Source organism: Callionymus lyra, chromosome 3, assembly GCF_982586985.1.
Source record: "Callionymus lyra chromosome 3, fCalLyr1.hap1.1, whole genome shotgun sequence".
In the NCBI taxonomy this organism is placed as follows: domain Eukaryota; kingdom Metazoa; phylum Chordata; class Actinopteri; order Syngnathiformes; family Callionymidae; genus Callionymus; species Callionymus lyra.
Genome location: NC_141820.1, coordinates 19972768 through 19992362, shown reverse-complemented (window position 1 = coordinate 19992362; position 19595 = coordinate 19972768). Strand labels below are relative to the sequence as shown.

At 41.7% G+C, this 19595-nt stretch overlaps 3 protein-coding genes across 3 annotated transcripts; 1 reads left to right on the top strand and 2 right to left on the bottom strand.

Annotated features, from left to right (window-relative positions):
* Positions 1-1556: 1556 nt before the first annotated feature.
* On the bottom strand, positions 1557-8288 carry lta4h (leukotriene A4 hydrolase). Its single transcript, XM_087786889.1, has 19 exons — positions 8098-8288; positions 7270-7400; positions 7087-7207; positions 6352-6420; positions 6163-6267; positions 6036-6088; positions 5886-5958; positions 5192-5332; positions 5093-5116; positions 4956-5026; positions 4780-4891; positions 4536-4680; positions 3629-3732; positions 3415-3485; positions 3279-3333; positions 3127-3222; positions 2264-2346; positions 1874-1978; positions 1557-1786 (listed from the first exon to the last, which is right to left on the bottom strand). The coding sequence occupies exons 1-19, from the start codon at positions 8245-8247 to the stop codon at positions 1648-1650; spliced, it is 1848 nt and encodes a 615-aa protein (XP_087643015.1). The 5' UTR covers positions 8248-8288; the 3' UTR covers positions 1557-1647.
* A 960-nt stretch (positions 8289-9248) lies between these two features.
* Positions 9249-14821, top strand: dennd6b (DENN/MADD domain containing 6B). The gene is made up of 20 exons (XM_087786887.1): positions 9249-9437; positions 9919-9957; positions 10034-10076; positions 10134-10243; positions 10462-10542; positions 10618-10723; positions 10852-10931; positions 11116-11178; positions 11545-11600; positions 11717-11839; positions 11911-12006; positions 12131-12225; positions 13013-13078; positions 13145-13209; positions 13417-13506; positions 13574-13627; positions 14126-14235; positions 14297-14399; positions 14472-14546; positions 14609-14821. Exons 1-20 carry the CDS (start codon positions 9291-9293, stop codon positions 14732-14734), a joined length of 1728 nt encoding a protein of 575 aa, XP_087643013.1. The 5' UTR covers positions 9249-9290; the 3' UTR covers positions 14735-14821.
* On the bottom strand, positions 14816-19065 carry gcc1 (GRIP and coiled-coil domain containing 1). Its single transcript, XM_087786885.1, has 3 exons — positions 18943-19065; positions 17656-18726; positions 14816-16245 (listed from the first exon to the last, which is right to left on the bottom strand). Exons 2-3 carry the CDS (start codon positions 18652-18654, stop codon positions 14977-14979), a joined length of 2268 nt encoding a protein of 755 aa, XP_087643011.1. The 5' UTR covers positions 18655-18726; positions 18943-19065; the 3' UTR covers positions 14816-14976.
* Between the last annotated feature and the right edge of the window lie 530 nt (positions 19066-19595).

The window sequence follows — 19595 nt, the reverse complement described above, 5'->3', positions numbered from 1 at the left end:
AACAACAAATAAACATGTGATCTTCTTAAAAATGATTTAATTTAATTTTGCCGATGAATAGACTCTTGTGTTTAGAGCAGATCTCAACTATTTTTGTTTGTTTTTATTCTATAAATGTTTGTTTCATCAATTAACCTTTTCTTCACATAGCTCAGAGCTTTTTGGTCACGCAGTTTTTTTTCTATTCAAATTAATTTTCTCTCAGATGTAGAATTAGATCAAAGTACTCATTTGTATACCATTTGATTTAACTACAGTTTACCCGTGATCAACATACATTGACTAAACATGGAAGGAAATATTATTTTATATATTTAAAAATAAATGACTTAAAATGACGAAAGGTCTAATTTAACTTTTTATATAATGACCATTATATTAATCATGTTCATTAATAAAAATAAACACTATACATGAATAATACTTTCTAATAATGTAAGTGTTGGTCAAATATTAACAAGTGGCATCTTAATGGATATGCATTCACGCAATTGAGATCCCGTTTTCTTCTGACCTAAACTTTGTTCCGCATCTCCTCCCACAAATTTTATCCGATTTGAACCTTTCAAACTTTGATCAATTCAGCTTCTTTCCGAAATGCGGGCTATGTTCTAGCTTACTTATCTCTTCCACTCTTTCTTTTATTCCTCTTTTTTTAGCCCATTCATTTCAATCGGGAAAATCTTCAACTCATGTTTCAACTCCTTGCACTTTTACCTACTGCTAATACTACCACTACTTCTACTAGTACTTTTACTTTTTTACTACTTCTACTTTTACTACTAATTCTACATCTTATACTTTAACTACTAATTCCACTACTACTTCCACAACTTATTCTACAACTAATACTACTACTACTTCTACTTTTATTACTAATTATACTACTACTTTTATTTTTCTACTACTTCTGTTTTACTACTAATTTCACTTCTTCTACTTTAAATACTTATTCCACTTATTCTACTTTAAATACTACTTCCACTACTACTTTTACTTTTCTACTACTTCTATTTTTAATAGTAATTCCACTACTACTTCCACAGCACAGCAGGGTCAGCATTCACACTGCATTTTCTTCTGGAAATGCATTTTTCTAGTTACTTTTTTTTTTTAGATGGAAAAAAGCTTCGACTATCAACGTAAACAGGAACAACAACAACTCGCCTCAGAAGAGATGATGATTATTTCCAAGTAGGATTAACTATTGAATATCAGGCTGGAGCAGCTCCCCCTGGTGTTAGAAGTACACATTACACTTACGAGGTTTAGACCGTCGTCTCCTGTTAGACGGGAACACAGACCTTATAAATTCTTTCGCTATTTTTACAGCATTTTGTGAACAGTTACTTTATAATTAAAAGCACAAGGCTGGTGAAGCTGTTGCAATAACATTGAGTCAAGTTAACGGTAAAGAAGTTGCATAAAGATTTGAGGTTAAGATGTTAGTACATTTACAAGTTGCAACACGCATTCATTTTTCTGGTTACAAAATGAAGGCAAAAACGTGTCGTAATGTTCCTTCACACAAACAGGAAGTAAATAAAACAAGCAGGAAAGTTCAAATTGAGATTTTATTCCCTGATAAAATCATGTCTCCGTCTCTGCCCTGAGATCAAAGCGCGGTGAGAGTGAAAAGCTGCTGCTCTACAGACTCGTGGACTGCTGGACGTCCACCTTCAGATCTTTGGCCACCAGTCCTGCCGTGACCGGGTGCATGGCCGACCTGTGAGCCAGGAACGTCTTGAGAGCCAAACCCTTGAACTTCTCGAAGGTGAACACCTCTCTGGAAGGTTAAAGGAAAAAAACGATGTGAGAGCCGAACCCAAACAAACGGGTGTAATTTCACGGACACTTCGAGGTCAAGGTTCACCTGAAGAGCGGTCTTGTGTACTTCATCCTGCCCTGATCCGTCGCCATCTTCATCGCCAACGGAACCGCCTCCTCCCATTTGGATCTCACGCAGAGACGCAGCCACCTGAACAGTGACAACATTCAAACATGTGTACGAGCGGGTCAGGAGATAACAAGACATCCTGCAGTACTTGGATTTACAACATTATAAACCACCATATGGATGAATTATAATTCAGTTATTGTAAAATAAAAAGTTTTATTAGCAGATTATTAATTTAATTAATATGACAATTGTTCTTTACATATTATTGCAACTCATTATTTTGTTTATTCAGCTCTTTACATTGAAAATAAATATATATATATTTTTTTAAAACCAAGACATCTTGCCCTTTCATCGACTCACCTGAAACGAATCTCAGCGTTCATGTACGAGTTCAGATCATAAACCTCCTGCATCTTCTTCACGTGCGTCAGTGGAAGAGGATCCTACAGACACAGATGTGACAGTACTTCAAGAAAAACTATTTCAATGTAAAGAAAATTGTTTTCTTGCTTCGCTTTTTCAATTTTTTTTAAGGTGGGCTAGATGCTCCTCAAAACCTTGTGAGTAAGCTGCATGATGATGCTTTTTCTTGTGACCCTTTCATAGATCACAGACATGAGGTAGTTCACTTTGATCACTATTAGGGGTGTGCATTGGCAAGAATCTGGCCATACAATATTTGTCAAAATCCAATTACTGTAATACTGTAGTAACAAGGATATATTTGTAGTATTATTGAATATTTAACTCTGGTGTTGCAAAATTTACAGACCACATGACTCTTGACAGTCGTAACTGCTTTTACTTTTTCTTTTTTAAATGTGTCCAAAGAGTAAACTGCATCCTCTCGTCCCCAGTCATCGCATGGATCAGCAGCAGTTCCTCAAGCTGCAGATGATGTAATGACTGCTGCCATCTAGCGGCCGGAGGTTTAATTTCAACACAAAAATTTACAAAGACTCTGAATATTTGAATGTAAATTAAAAAAAACAGAATGGAATTATTGTATTTAAAAAAAAAAAAATTGAAATACAAACCATAAAAGAACTAAAATAAAATGCGATTTGAAAGACAAAAGTTTAGTTGGATATCGGTACAGTATCTTAAAAACAAGAATCACGAAATATGGTTGTAAATTTATTTCCTCACACCTCTACTCGGCATCAAACATTTTTAGTTTTTTAAAATGTAGTTTAATTGCGGCCGGAGCTGAATCTCTTTACCTCTTGCAGCAGCAGCGACATGAACTCGATGACCTGGTGCGACGACAGCGTCTTCAGGTCCGACTCGCCGAAACCGCCGAGCTCCGCCTCACCGGCCTGAGAAGAAGCAGGAGGTCAGTAAAGATCGACAGCACGACGGACAGAGTCTTCACCTTGAGCCACTTCTGACTGAGAGCCATGCAAGCCTCCGCCATCGTGGTGTCGTACCTGCAACCACAGAACAAGTCCACAGGCTTGAGATCTAAATGAACCCATCAACAACGTCACTGGCTCACAAGTACGACTTACACAGGTTTGACTGGAGGCATCCCGGGAGTGAACATCCAGGCGTTCCAGTCCACCTTCTGCAGGACGTCCACCTGAGACACAGTTCACCTGTGAGTTTTCTGACTCGTTCACAATATATAGAAAACACAGTTGCAGCAGAGTCGGAGCTACACAAGACTCAAGATTTGAACCAATCGTTTACATTTCAAGCGTCTGTTGAAACATCTTCTCTCACCTTGTCTTTGAAGTAAGTAAAGAGATAATCCTTCCACTCTTCGGAGGTCACGCTGCTGTAGGCGTACATCTGGATGTAGGACTTCACAAACCCCATGAAGACCTCTGGAACAGTCGCGTGCATTGATTCAGAAAAATTCTCGAGATTTGTTTTATATTATAATTATTGTGTAGTTACATCTGATCCCATCTTTAGAGATGGGCTTCATTTTGCCTTAATCTGATACTTGTCACAAGTGCTTTAGAAAAGATGCTGCTGATGAAACGGTTTGTGACAGTTTTAAGAAATATAACTAAGGGTTTGATGTCGTTTCCATTGTAAGAGATTTTGTCCACAAGGATTTCTAGTAGAACTATTTTGGGGCAAAATTATTGAGAGGCTCTTCAGTCTTGCTACTTCTTTCATTCCTAGTATAAGTACATGTACGGAAGTATATCAGTGCCATCAGAATATTATATAGTTGAATTTAACATACAGTTGACTTTAACTTTTTTTTAAGGCATTAAATCATTTTTATTAATTAATTAAATATGTCTATATTGAAATGTTGAATTCAAAAATTCCATATTTTCAAAATGAATCTTTTTTTTTTTTTACATACATAGTTTGATATTGTTATTCAAACAAATTCAATATTTTATCTATTCATAGTCTTTAAATTCAATATAGAAAATTAATACCACATCATTTTCTAGCCTTTTGATTCAATAATTGAACACAAACCAATTTTAATATAAAAATTATTGAATTCAAACGTTTTATAAAAAAACAGTTCAACATTTTATTACAGAAAATATTAATTTTATTAATCAATACTGTAAAAAAAAAAAAGTAAATCAATGATCCTATATACTTTCATACACACATCACTAATGAACCTAAAAAAATGTTTCATTGAAGGTCATACCTGGACCACCCATCAGCTCCTCCAGGTGGTACAGGAGAGCGAAGCCCTTCTCGTAGGGCACAGAGGAGAAGGCGTCATCCGGGTCCACGTCGTCCAGCTTCGGGATCAGGTTGGTCAGAGGGTTGTTGGCGCCGAACGTGTTGATCTGGAACATCGTCACACACACACACACACACACACGGTTGCAGACGGACATGTTTGGTTTCCATGGCGACAGAAGCTGGAAAAAAATAGGGGTTCTCACGGAGTCCTGCAGCAGCTTCCAGCCGCCGATGGCTTCAAACTGCCGGAACTGTTCCCCCTCCATAGACCTGCCGATCATCCTCTCCAGGTAAACCGTGTGACCCTCGTTCAACCTGCAGATACACCTGTGAGACAAACCTGTACCACTTTGATGCGTTAGCTCTAGCTATTGGCTACCAGAAGTGCTCCCAGGTCTTGTTGGTGACCAGATTCCCGGTCCAGCTGTGAGAGATCTCATGAGCGATGACCTGGTGAAAGTTCAGTTTTTAAAACATCCACCGTCAGCGGAGAAGTCGACATGTCTTCCTACTCACGTTGGACAGAGATTTGTCTCCCGCCTGTCGAGACACAAATTCAACTTGGTTAGTTCAACTGTGTTAACGTTCGCTCGTGTCGGACGTGCGTGTGCTGACCAGCAGGGTGGGCGTGGCAAAGGTCAGGCACGGGTTTTCCATCCCTCCGTAGGGGAAAGAAGGCGGCAGCACCAGGATGTCGTAGTGGCCCCAGACGTAGGGGCCCGCCAGGTTCTCGGCGGTCTTCAACATGGTCTCCGTCTGACAGTCAACGGTACGTTTTTAATTTATATTTATTCTTTACAGAATCTTATGCAAAATAGTTAGTAAAGGACTAAAAATAATGTGATTTTAACTAATTTTTAAATAAAGATCAATATAAAACGAATTATTTACTAAAGAAGAAAATGTAGGTTAAATGTTTTATGTAGGAAAATAAAAATGTCATACTTTTAAGTAAAAGGTTTAATATAATAAAATGGTTTAGATTAATTGTAGATATTAAGATAAATTATATTCTATTTAAAGTTAAACTCAAGTAAACTTTTACAGAAAGAATATACTCGGCTGATGAATATTATTATTAATAACAGAATAAATAAAATACAGACATAAATATAAGTTGAAAAATGAATTGATTTGCTGTTGGAAAGTATAACTTTCATAAGTAAGTATAACATTTATAAATAAAAAGATGTATTTAACTGTTTTATGAATATAAAGGTGAGATTTTACACAATAGAATAATGATGAAAATCAGAAGAATAGGATTAACACGAGGTAAAAAATGACTTCTATGAATATCACTCCTCACCTCAGAGAACTCAAACGCAGCTTTATCCACATATTCTTTCTCCGACCAAACCCTGGACCTCGGCCCGATCTCCCTGTGGACCAATGAGAGGACAGAACACACTCAGATCCCACTTCCTCAAACACCTAAGAAGATCTGAGGGGTCTCCACCTGCTCTCCAGGTCGCCCACCACGATGGCGATCAGGTATGAAGGCATGGGCACCTGAAGAGAGAAAACAAAGATGTGAGGAACCACCAGACCCCCCCGGGCGACGTCGCCTGACTCTCACTGCGAACCGTTTGTCTGAAGCGGTAAATGATGCGAGAGGGGTCTTGAGGGTCCACCTCTTGACCGTCGCGGACGGCGCTCATCACGGACACCAGGTCTTTAGGAACCGACACCTGGACAAAAATAAAAACCACGAATTTGATTATTACCATACCTGACAGGTAGAAAAAGGGGGAAAATAAACCCATAGTTGTTACCTGAGCATAGTACGTGTGCTTGACTGACGGGCTGTCCTGACAGGGGATCATGCTCCTGCAGTGATGAGCCTGCGAGACCAGACCAGACGTTAGATTACGTTAATTTCTTTATACACATTATCTCAGGTGAGCAACGTGTTGTTCACGTTTATCGAGTTCAATTTGTTTGCCTCGCACTTCAGTTCAGTCTGTAAAAAAGCAGAACAAGCATCCAGGTCCAAACCATAGGATGTCAGAAGAGGAAGCTGACAAAATAAACTGTTCATTACAACAGCTCAACTGAAGACTTGCTCTCAAATTATAGAGGAAACCGAGCTGATTTTAAAAATAATTCACAATTTAACTCTTTTATTTCTGCATCATTTTGTCTTGTAAGATTTGTGTTCAATGTGCGTTAGTTATAGTGAGTTGTTGACGGTATAAAAACAAATTCAATGAAGAAAAAAAAAAGAAAAAAATGTTTTTATCTGAATGTATAACCTGGTATTACTCGAATTACATGCTCAATCAAACTGAAATTATGCGTTATAACTTTGACTATTTTTACAACAAACTTTTACTCCTGGGTTAACAATATTCACCAGACAAGTAAAAAACTGTGTTTTTAGCTTCTGTATTGAGACTTGAAAACACTTCCTGGACCCGAATCTTGTGTTTTGAGTAAAGACCACGGTTCTGTTAAACAAACTCGACATTCCGGGTGACTCGGAAATGACCGTCCTGTCGTCCACGCACCTGACACTGACTGAACAGGTACGGATGCTTCTTCCCGGCCGTCTGCTCCGGGCTGAGCCACTGCAGCGCCGACGCTCCCGGCGACGTCTCGTACTTCACCTCCACGATGACGTGTTGCCCTCTGGATCATCATCATCGACTGTTATTTCCCCATTATAGGAAGGAGTGTGAGCGTGAACTCACCTGGAGAGGTCAAAGGGCAGCACAACCTCCAGCGGAGTCCCCTTGAAGCTGTGTTTGGCGCCCATGTTGAACCGCGCCGTCTGACCATTGGCGGTCACAGAGTTGATCGTCAGATCTCTGGTGTCCAAAGTCTGCAACGGATCATTCGTTTCATTTAATAATGGGACATCAACGCAGGAATGCTGAGCCAGCACTCTGGGAATTCAAAGCATGCGCCCCAGATAAACAGAGGAAATAATTATCAGTCAAGCCAGAAGTTTGACTTTAAACAAGTGCGCCACACGAGCTACACTTGCTTAACTACATTATAACGTGAATTATTCGCAAGATTGATGGAGAAATTGAGCATTTTTTTGTTAAATGTCGAGCGTTATAACAAAATCCTGAACAGAAAAGATACATCTGTGTTTAAATAGAAAGTGAAACTATCAGAGTATTTTTGTTTTTTATATCAGATCAGCCAGTATTTCTGGAGAATTAGAAGATGGATTATTAAACGATAATACACTAATAATAACAACAACAACGACACATAATAAACATAATAAACTTGCTAACGATCCTTGTTAAACAAAGCGAAAAAATAACAATTAATACCACAATAAGTACAATATAAGTTGTGTTTCTCTGCTTATCTGGACAGGTACAAGTCCACAGACCATAAATCTCTGATGACAAAGTCCAGAACCAGAACTCAGGAAAATTGTAACATTGAAGTTTAATGCGTGAGACGTTCAGGGTCCAAACCCGTGGAACCACAACACCAGCCTCGTACAGAATGAATGACCCCGCTAGCGTCCCAGCTAACCAGGGGTCCGTTATGGTTACCAGCGCGGAGAAGCGGTCCTCCAGAGCCTCCACCGTCAGGGCCACCGTCCCCCGGATCACGTGTCTCACGAAGTCCACATGGAAGGAGACGTTCAGGTGCCTGGTGACGCACCTGGCGGAGGAGGAGAAGGAAGACGGGTCCGAGGACATGGTTGTGTATCGGGCGGGTACCAGCAGGAGACTGACCCGCGGATCACCCGAGCACGGGCTTATGAACGGAACCTTTCTTCCATCACATCCGCTAAAGTCCTTTCAAAGTAAAAGGAAGTCATTGTTATTTTGTAAAGCGCCTTTCACTGACCAATAATTGGTGTTTATTGACGTTATAATAACAACAAACTACTTATTTATATCTGTTTGGACTGTTTGATAACTTATTTAATATATTTGTATCACTAGGGAATTAATATTAGGAGAAAAAGAAACATGCGACCCCAAAAAGAAATAACATACACTAAAAATATTCTAGTCTATCAACTGGTTCCTCTGTTGTCATATAGTCCACATTATGTCAAGACCTTGTGTGTCGTTCAATAATTTGTGGTTTTAGTACAGAGATCCATGGTTTATTAAACGTTTTCATATAAGTAAGTAAGTAATTTGTATTTATAGAGCGCTTTTCCAGACCAGGGTCACAAAGCGCTTAAACAATCAAAACAATATTCAATAAAGTATATACTTCAAAGGTCAAAATAATACTGAGAACAACACAGGAGTTCCAGAAAATCAAGGAAATATAATATAATGTAAACACTTTTATTTCTGAATATTATCCTCCATCATTTCCACATTCTTTTTTAAATAACTCAATGTCAGTTTACACCAAACTCACAATTAACTTTAAGCAGTTATTGGGTTTTTTATATGACATATTGTGATAGATTTAAGTCATCATTCAGAGACCTTTCCTTTTTCAATAAAGGCTCAAATAAAAATCCCAAATAACGTTGTTGTTGATTTAAAATATATATTTGTTTACGGTAAAATATTTTACACTAATCTGATTTTTGAGTCATGTTTTATCCTTTATTCTACAATGTATCTCCGAATGTGGTGATCGATCACTCCTCGGGAAATATTTGATCAGTTTCCATTCTACATGTTGCTGGAGCGCCACCAGTCGAGCTGCTCGGCGGCGGTCTGTCACTCTCACTCTAAGAAATGGGGCACCGGAGGATGCGGGAGACACAAACATGAACCGGTTTGACGATTCCGAGTCTCCCCGCCACGAGGAGGGGGTGGAAAGTTCGGGTGGTCGGTGTCGATGGGTCCAGTTCTCACGCTGGTTCGACTGCGTGTGTGTTGTCACCTTCGACCTGGAGCTCGGACAGTCCATCGAGGTACCGACATTAGCTTAGCATGTTAGCATCACAGCTAACAAATCCGGCGACACAAAAGTAAACAACGCCTTCATGAGTCGCTACTATGGAGGATTTCGCTAATAATAATTTAAATTCATCGCTAGAAAAACAATTACATATTTTTGCCGTTTTATAATTCAGGTCAAGTGGTGTTGCCATTAATGTATAAGTAAAATATTCATTTAAAAATGTCACTATTTCATTGTCATCACTGGCATTTTAAAATAAAAGCTTAATAGAGTGTTCTGAAATGTAAAATTCAAACAATTTGTTAATAATTTTGGAAAAAGTATTAAAATAACTAAAGAAAATCTGAATTATTTTAAGTAAGTAAGTAATTTTTATTTATAGAGCGCTTTTTAGACCAGTGTCACAAAGCGCTTAAACACAAAATACTCAAGAAATGTAAACTATAAAGATCATCATCACAGATACTGACTCTTGTTTTCCTCATTTTCAGCTTATATATCCTCATGATGTGAAACTTACAGAAAAAGAGGTAAATACTTCATCTATTTAAAGATATTATATCAAGTTTTTAATTTCTTGTCGTGTCATCTGTGCGTTTATCCTAGAAAACCAGCATTTGCTACTTGTCTTTTCCGGACTCGTACTCAGGTAAACCAGATCGATGCTTCGCAAACATACCTTCGATGACGTGATTCTCACTTCCAGGATGTCTGGGAGACACTCAGTTCAGCTTCAGGATGCGTCAGTCGTTTGGTCGCAGATGTTCGAGGGTCAGTGAGGACATCTACAACAGAGACGCACCTTCCAACCTGCAGGTGATTTCTCTCTTTACATCAACATTATGAAGGATTGCATGATCGGGTGAAGCTCCTAATATCTGGTGTGAAATGCTTTACCAAGTTGTTTTCAAAAATGATGAATAAGTCTGAATGTCAGCCAAATTGAGCTCAACAAACAACATGTCTTCCCTTTTTCATTTTAATCAAAATAATGTAATCAAATCCAATCTATTCGTCTTTCTTTATTTCTCTAGAAAGAGACGTCTCACTTCTTCGGATACGTCTACTTCAGACAAGTAAAAGATGCGTCGGTCAAGCGGGGATATTTCCAGAAGGTGGCTCCGATATCTCTGCTTCGATGCACGTCACTCGGATAGAAGTGAAATCAAACTTTCTTGTTCTCGTCTTAGTCCTTGGTGCTGCTCTCCCGGCTGCCATACACACACCTCTTCCATACGCTGCTGCAGATCGTCGCACCAGAGTTCTTTGAGAAGTTGGAGCCCTGTCTGGAAGCAGGTGACGTTTTGTTCTCTGTGTCCCCCTCTCTCACACCAATCAACCTCATGTCCTCTTTGACTACATCCATATGTTTAAAAGCAAGTATATCCTTATAATACTTTAATACATTTATTTTCATATTTCAGTCTGTAATGACATTGACCAGTGGCCTTCCCCTGTTCCTGGACTGACACTCAACCTGCCTGTTATGGGGCAAGTGTTGCAGGTGAATATGATCTAAATTCCGAGTTGTTTTTGAATTTTTAAAGTTATTTTTGATTTATATCTGTTTATTGTATAAAACTGACACCTAGGTAAAAATGTTCAAAAGCACAAGTTACATTTTTATACACATTTTCTGTATATGTCTTTGCATCCTTAAACACATTTGACATCAAGCCTTGTTTCAGATTCGCATCCCGTCTGTATCCGATAAACCGGGAGGAAGTCCTGTCAGACTGACGACATACCTGGTTAGTGGTTCTATTTTTAGCATCATTTATTTGTGATTCATTCAATAGAATAAGGATGAAATAAAACAAAATACCTATCCAGACCTGCTGAGAGTGTAAATTAGTTCCACTAATATCAGCCTTTTCAAACCATAATGTGACAAATGACACCATTCAAACCCTTAATACCATTTTTCCATGTGCTCTGTGTTATTTATAAATAATGAATGAGGTACAGTTCTATATTTTAAATTGTATGCTACAAAAAAACGACATATACTGTATATATAGAACAAAATGCACCTTTTTCTTATAAATTAAAGTCAAGGAAATGTTAGTTTTAATCAACACATTTTCAACTGAACTGTGGATCTCGACTCTGATCAGAACCTGCTGCCAACTCCAACTGTGCTGCCAACCATCCACGAATTGGACCTCTTCAGGTGAGTCTTTTTTTTTTGTTTACGTAAAATGGTCAAAAAGCATGAATTATCGTGCAAAGAAGATGTGTGGTTCAAACATGTTGGCCTATTGATGATGACCTCATGTGTCCCTCCAGGTGCTTTCAGTCGGTTCTGATCCACCTGCAAATGCTGTGGGAGCTGGTGCTGCTGGGCGAGCCCGTGGTCGTCATGGCGCCGTCTCCCACCGTCTCATCAGAAACGGTCTTTGCACTCATCAGGTGATTTAAATGTTAAATCTTGTGTGTTGTGTACAGTGGTTGCTATGGTAACGGCCTGTTTCTGCTCCCAGTTCCATCACCCCTCTCAAGTTCTGCTGTGACTACAGACCGTACTTCACCATCCATGACAGCGAGTTCAGAGAGTACACCACCAAGACGCAGGCACCGTGAGTAAGACATAGACCACCCTGTACTCAACATGTACAGTATGGGTTAAGTCGCCCCAAGAACAGATATTTTGGATCAATAAAACCAAACTTCAGTTTATTTTGTCTCTTCTTTTTTTTTTAGGCCAAATGTGATTCTTGGAGTCACTAATCCTTTCTTCATCAAGACATTCCAGAACTGGCCTCATGTGGTGAGGCTGGGAGAACTAAAGATGTCAGGTGATCATCTACAACTTGATGTACTTGTATTGTAAACTATCGGTATTAAAGTCCTTGCAAGTAAAAGTCCAGTCCTATCCTGAGTGCACTTACTGGTAGGATCCTCAAGAGTCACTCTTTTCACCATTTCTGGCCTTTAATATAAACTGACAATCATTTCCAGACCATAGAGCACAACACTAACACGACAGTAACACAGCTAGATAAGAAAATTATTAATGAAACATTCTACAAGAACAGTCATTGTCAAGTTCTGAAAGCTTTTTGTCGTCTTTTGCATTGAGTCAGTCCTTTACGCTCCCGTCTCCAACGTGTCACCCTCGATTCATTGATGACAAGTAGCATCTTTGTTTCATTCTTCTCCGTTTCCCAGCATAGGAGTCCGTGCAAGATGTGCAAAATCAAACCATCGACTTTCTGAGAGCAATATGTCTTCTGTGTCTCTTGTGTGCACTTTCTGCTAGAGCGCCCCCTAGAGCTCCTTAACTTGTTTGCACAAGGGTTCAAGCGTTCAGACAAAGATGTGACTTATTGTGCAGAATATAGGGAAAAAAGATTGTTAGATTTGAGTCAAATCTATTCACCAAAAGTGCATTAAATGCAATACTTGTGACTGTTCCTGTGACACGTGACACACACAAAATTGCAAGGAAAAGAAGAGGTAAAACTGAAGTGAATGGTTCATGATCATGTCAATTCCAGGCAGTACTGACTGGTGAATTCAATTCTTTCATACGTTTAACATTTATTTTTACGATGTTCAACAGCTTCTTTGTCCTCCCAACAGGTGATTTACCCAAACAGGTGAAGGTGAAGAAACTGGACAAACTGAAGACACTGGACCCTAAACCCGGTGAGTAAATAAGTGTTTTTTAAATGTTTTTTTTCCTCTTCTGATCTTGTGTTTCCTCCACGTCAGGCGTCTACACGGCTTACAAGCCGTTCCTGCACAAAGACAAGATCCTCATTAAAAGGCTACTGAAGGTAAATCAACCGTGCATTTCTATAAATAAATCTGTACTTTTACTTTTTATTAATTTAAAGAATACAAATTTAAACGTATCTCTTATCTTGTTAAACATGAATCAAATGTAAAATAAGTTGAAAACGAACCACAAGATTTTATAATATAAATGAATTAAAAACAAAAGTAGCTTATCTTAACACTTTGATTATCATTCGTGTCTGCAGGGCATTCAGAGGAAAAGACCGTCGGAGGTGCAGAGCGCCATCTTGAGACGACACTTGTTAGAACTGACTCAAAGTTTCATCATCCCTCTGGTTAGTGTTTAAAAGTTTTCAGAGAGGCACGAGTCTGCGTTAATTTACCCAGTGTGTTGTCTGTCAGGAGCGTTACATGGCGAGTTTGATGCCCCTGCAGAGGTCCGTCACACCCTGGAAGGTGAGTGAGCGTCTTGTCCATTTGAAATATATGAAAAAGTTTTGGATTATCCAAAGTATTAAGTCATTCTGCATAGTTTAATATCCCATTATATACTATAGTGCGGGCCGTCACACTAAAAGATGGAAGGGACAAAGAAAAATGTCCTAAGAAAAACAAGTGACAAGAAAAGAAAAAAATCGATTACACAGTATAATTATGTCCTGACAGTATCTTATACATATTTACTTAAATCCAATTACTATATTCACTACGATCCATACATTTAAATTTGATATAAAAGTGCATCAAGATGTATTTTCAATTTTCTAGGAGTTCATTTCTAGACAAAACAAGTTTTTTTTTATTTTATTTTAAAGGCACTCAACCCAGGTCTAGTTTGAGCTTATATTCAAGTTATAGACTTCAAGACAATATAAATTATTTTTAGCAATAACTTGTATTGTATCTTTAACATGTTCGCCACTTAAAGCTATTTCTGCTGCTTGTGTTCTAAAGACCCCTCCTCAGATTCGACCCTTCAGTCAGGAAGAGTTCATGTCCACAGTGGAGCACAGCGGCCCTCAGCTGACCTCGATGCTGCGTGGTGATTGGCTGGGACTCTACAGGTGAGGTCCGTCACATACGAACCAAACAAAAGCCCCGCGTGACTCTCCATACCCCTCTCAGGAAGTTCTTCAAATCCCCGAATTTCGACGGCTGGTACCGACATCGCCACAGAGAGATGACCCAGAAGCTAGAATGTCTTCACCTGGAGGCCATCAGCGAGGCCGTGAGTGACCTTCAGGATGGTTTATTGTGTCAGAAGAAGCAACCAAACACTGACGTTTACCTGGTTCTGCAGGACCTGCTGGGCTGGACCAAAGACAAGTCTGAGGTGGAGATTGTTGACTTGGTTCTTAAGCTGCTGGAAAAACTGGTGAGTCGTTGTCTGAGGGAGCTCGAGTCATGTGTGTAAACATCGAACGATTGTTCCTTCAGATCAAGGCTCGTCGGCAGCAGCTGCAGCTGAAAGACGGAGTTCTTGAAAAACTCGAGACTTTCGTGGAGACGACCGTCAGCTCGCTACCTGAAGACCTGCAGGCGGTTCTCAAGACTCAAACATAACACTGAGCTCCCAGAGTGAATGTCGGGGCAATAATTTATTCTGAGCGTGTAAATAAATGTAGGAAATAAACCTCTGTTGAATTGTTACAGTGTAAGAAAATATATTTTATTCCTCAAGCACCAAGATATTTATCTTACACCTTTCTCTTGACCCGAGCGAGCATGGAAGCAGGAAAATAGTTACAAAAATATTTTACAATAATGGAGCTGAATGAAGAAAACGCCAGCAGAGTTGAGAAGGTTCATCTGTTGCTGGTGTTCCACCAGGCCGGCAGCTGCAGCCTGAAGACCGTCTCCTTCTCCTGCTCGCTGAACCGCAGGATGATCAGGATGGCGTTGAGCGTCTGGTGGCGCCCGCTGGCGTCCTGCAGCGTCAGGAACTTGTAGAGGATGTTCTTCAGGTACTCCAGGTTGGCGCCCTCTCGGCCCTGGTCCCGGGTCAGCTTGTCTATCCGGGCCTTCAACCCGGACGCCTCCTCGTCGTGGCGCTCCGCGTGGGCGATGAGCTTGGCCTGCAGCTGGTGGACGTCCTGCTCCAGCTGGTTCTTCTGCCGCCGCAGCCCGCCGGTCTCCACCTCCTTCCGGGCCAGCTGCTCGGCGTAGAGCAGCAGCGTGGGCTCGCTGGACGCCGCCAGCCTCAGGTGGATCAGGTCGCACTCGCTCTCCTCGTCGGACGCGGCGGCGCCGCCCTCCGTGGCTTTCTCGTCGTCGTCGCTGCCGCGCCGGGTCACCAGGCTCAGCGTGGAGGCCCGCAGCCGCTCCAGCTCCTGGTCCTTCTCGTCCAGCAGGGCCATGGTTCTGGCTCTCTGCTTGTGAAGCTCCGACTCAAACCGAAGGAGCTCGTCCCGGTGTTGCGCCTCCGCCCGCTCCACTTCCTGTTTGTGGGCGTGCTGCAGCGCCGCCGCCGCCTGCTGACCCTCGTCCAGCTGCTGCCTGTGCTTGGTCTCGGCCTCGTCGCTCTGGATCCGCAGGTTGATGTACTTCTCCTTCAGCTCCGCCAGCTGGTCGCGCACCTCCTCCAGCTCTTTGGCCTGGCAGCCATCTTTGGTGTTCTTGTTCTTCAGCACCACCTGCGCGCGCACCTTGTAGCGCTCGAACTCGTCCTTCAGCTGCCGGAGCTCCTGCTGGCAGGCCTCCGACGCCGGGCCCGACTCCACCTCCGGGATGTCCTGGATGATCGGGGACTTGTCCGGGTTCCTCTGGGCGGCCATTTGCAGGAGCTTCTTCACCTTCTGAAGCTTCTCCTTCAGCAGCGGCACGTCCAGCTGGGACTCGTCCAGGCAGAGGTCGGAGGTCGACCGGCTGGCCGCGGCGAGGGCCAGCGTTTTGTTCTCCGTGTCCAGCTGTGCGACCCGGTCCCTCAGCCTCTGGACCGACTGCAGGTCCTTTTGCCTGGTTTTCTCACAGGCGCCCAGGAGGTCCGACATCTCGGACAGACGCTGCTCCAGACCCGCGACCCGGGCCTCGGCCGCCTGGGCCCGCTCGTGAGCTCGCTCCTCCACTTTGTAAGTCTGCAGACACGAAGGACCGCAACAGTCAGTTGTTGTTGTTGTTTCAACAAAACCAGTGTCAATTTAAGTGTCAAAAATGTTTTTAAAAGGATAAAAACAGAGGGTTCCACAATTCAATTTCACTGTAAATATAAATCCACACTTTATTCAAAAATAATATAAAGTGGAATATAACAATATAATCAAAATTATTTTTTCACCATACTGTGTTATATACAACAATTTTTTTAAATGATTAATTACTTATTTACATTTATATTCATGGCGTTTGTTCACTTTTGTGTCGCAATTAAACTTCCAGCCACTAGATGGCAGCAGTCATTACATCCTCCGCAGCTAAAGAAACAATGAAATCCTGCAGGATCTCGGTGGAAGTATCATTTTCGGTCCGGGCCCTTACTACGTGATGACGTCTTACGCCACAAACGTGAGTGAACGAAACTTCGTGCCACAACAAAACATTTATATTATCAAAAAGATGCAGGTGAACGGTCACATTCTGAACCCAACAGAACGTTTCTGGACTACATGTGACGAGGCCGCTGGTTGGCTGAACAACACTGCAAGTATTTAATACATTTCAACATTTTTCGTTTTATTGAGATGTCATAACGTAGGAAGAACCGCGACCGAAATAGTCGGTATTTCAACTGGCGATAACTGAGGACGAGAGGATACTCTACTCTTGTCTACTCCAGCAGCTTTTAAAGCTGATGTTTGGAAATATTTTGGTTTTAAAACAAATGAAATAAATAACGACTTTTTCAAGAGCAACATGCATAGTCTGTAAATTCCAGAGTCAAGTACTCGACAATACTACAAATATATCCTTGTTCCCACAGTATCACAATATATTGGAATATATTGTACTGTTGACCATACTGTTGAGTATCATGATTTCTATAGAAATTAGGAAAGAAAAAGATTGGATTATTATTTCAAATAAATGCATGTATAATTTAAATGGAATTATCTTGTTCCTTACAGAGAATTGATCTACTCTGTGAAAAATAAAATAGGTTGAAAAAATAGATATTTTACAGGTTAAAACTGCCTCTTCAAGATAATATCGTTTCCTTGTTTAACCTGCGGTTTCTCGCAACTAAAAGAAGTGAGCTAATGACATGTTTTAGAAGACTTTACACGTGTCGGATTCAAGGCCTGCAGCCAAATCCTGTCATCCATGTAATTCAAGTGGCTCGCCGGATTGTTTGCTCAACTTCAAAGTAGATAAATGTTCATGTTGACATGGCGACCTATGATGTCAGTGGTTAAGTTAAGATAAGTTACGGAGATCATGGATGTCAACAGTTATACAGAGACTTGAAATATTAGTTCAAATAAAGGAATGTGATGGGAATTTGAGGACAGTTTGGGTTTGAATAATTCCAATTTTCGATGACAGAATACCTTGATGGTCTCGTTGTCCAGCTCTTGCTGGAAGTGAGTCTTCAGCTTGGTCAGCTCCTGCTGCAGCTCGGCCACCCTCGGATCCGGCTTCTTCTGCTCCTCCTCTGCCGCCGTCAGCCTCCTCTTCAGCTCGTCCCGCTCGTCCCTCACCTGGCCCAGGTGGGCCTCGGACTCCGCCCTCCTGTCGACGGCCTGGGACGATACCAGGAGCGCCGTGTTGGCGTCGTGGAGGCGGAGCTCCGCGTCCTGCCGTAGACTGCGCTCCTGCTGGAGGAGCTTCTGGAGCTCCCTCAGCTGCTGGAGCTGGTCGCCCTGCTCCTGCTCCCTCTCGTGCTGCTGGGTGATGACCCGGGCCCGGCTCTCCACCAGCTGCTGCTGCATGTTGCGGAGCTCCTGTTCATGCTGGGATGTCACCGCGGCGATGCGCTCCTGCAGCTCCTCCACCTCCTGCTTCAGCTGACGCTTGTCGGCCTGATAGTTGGCCTCCATGCGGGACTTCTCCTGGGTCACCGTGGCCAGGGCGTTGGTGAGCGTGCTCAGCTGGCTCCTCAGCCGGAGAACCCTGCGGTCGGATTCCGGCGGCTCGGCGCCCACGCTGCCGCTCTCCGAGCCGCTGGCCTCGGACCTGGTCGACCCCGCCGCCGGCTCTTCCTCCTGATGATGATGATGATGATGATGGTGGTCCACTCTGCCGGTCTCCGACGCGTCCAAAGACGCCCCCGTGTCCAGACTGTCCTCGCTGTGGAGCGAGGAGTGGTCATCGGACAGAAAGGCTCTGGGCTGCTCGCCATCCTGCTTCAGGTCGGCCACCTGGGACACCGACAGAACCTTTATACTGGACTCTAACGCCTCCTTCTCCTTCGAAAGGCTCTTGTAAGCCCGGACCACATCCTTCAGTCGGGTCTGGTACTGGCTCAGCTGCTTTTTCTGGGTCTCGATGGTGTCCTGCAACTCCTTCCTGCTGGGACCTCCTCCGAAACTCATCCCGAACTTATCCATCTCTCAGGTCGTTCATCGAGGTCCAAAACGACCTCCTGAACAGAACCTCTGTTGGATTCACCGGATTCTAACCTGGACAGAATGGTCAGATGTTTAGTGACGTCACATAGTTCATGTTTTTTTTTCCGGAAAACTCGATATTTAGTGTTGTCATACACATTTAAAGTTAAGTCACACAAGTGTCCCTTTCGCCCCTTAGTTCGGTTTACAAGGATAAGGAAGTACCGAGGATTATGAAGAAGTATCAAAATAAAACGTTTTTTCGTCAAAATTACGGAAACGTCTTACCTTCAGTCCGCAATTCGCATTGAGAGTAAGAAAAATGTTTTTGCAAATAAAAAGAAGTCGAAGAACATTTGAGTTTTAACGCAGTATATGGACTGACTGTCATCCCACCGCCGCCATGGAGCCTCTGGACCGGAACTGGAGGAGTGCAGGGGGCGGAGCTATGGTGCGACGTTCAGGGCTGCCACGTAAATCATCAAGAGCAGTATTTGTTTTTGTTGTTTTTTTGTTTCTTAAAAGTTTCCTATGTTGTATTAGAAACTACTTTCGGTCAGAGATCCCCAATGTTTACTGCGTTTAAATAGAGCCTTTTTTTCATTTCATTATTTAACTTTAACAAAAATGGTTGATAAAAGAGTCGATGAAGTTCCATTTATCTTTTTATTCATCAAAATGTGTTTTTTGTCGACATTTGTATTAAGATAAGAAACTGGTGTATTAAGAAACAAAATAAATAGATATTAGGAATGCAACAACACACGCTATATTATTTGTATTTATTTGTATTTATTTATATCATATATTAGCACAGTTTTAAAAGCTGACGCTAAATAAAGTGACACATAATTCAAGTCGATAACCTAAAAAAAAATTAAATTTCCCCTGTTGTTGTTGTTCTGTCTCTGTCGCTCTACAAATAAAGTTCAACGAAAGCC

What these genes read in the sequence shown, in the direction of transcription:
- gcc1 (XM_087786885.1), bottom strand. Translation starts at nt 18,654, where the DNA reads ATGGATAAGTTCGGGATGAGTTTCGGAGGAGGTCCCAGCAGGAAGGAG. An exon ending in TGGACAACGAGACCATCAAG is followed by an intron (nt 16,246 to 17,655) that starts GTATTCTGTCAT and finishes TCGTGTCTGCAG; the next exon opens with ACTTACAAAGTGGAGGAGCG.
- lta4h (XM_087786889.1), bottom strand. Translation starts at nt 8,247, where the DNA reads ATGTCCTCGGACCCGTCTTCCTTCTCCTCCTCCGCCAGGTGCGTCACC. An exon ending in GGAGCTGATGGGTGGTCCAG is followed by an intron (nt 3,733 to 4,535) that starts GTATGACCTTCA and finishes CGACTGTTCCAG; the next exon opens with AGGTCTTCATGGGGTTTGTG. An exon ending in ATGCCTCCAGTCAAACCTGT is followed by an intron (nt 3,334 to 3,414) that starts GTAAGTCGTACT and finishes CTGTGGTTGCAG; the next exon opens with GTACGACACCACGATGGCGG.
- dennd6b (XM_087786887.1), top strand. Translation starts at nt 9,291, where the DNA reads ATGAACCGGTTTGACGATTCCGAGTCTCCCCGCCACGAGGAGGGGGTG. An exon ending in ACCACCAAGACGCAGGCACC is followed by an intron (nt 12,007 to 12,130) that starts GTGAGTAAGACA and finishes TTTTTTTTTTAG; the next exon opens with GCCAAATGTGATTCTTGGAG. An exon ending in AAAGTTTCATCATCCCTCTG is followed by an intron (nt 13,507 to 13,573) that starts GTTAGTGTTTAA and finishes GTTGTCTGTCAG; the next exon opens with GAGCGTTACATGGCGAGTTT.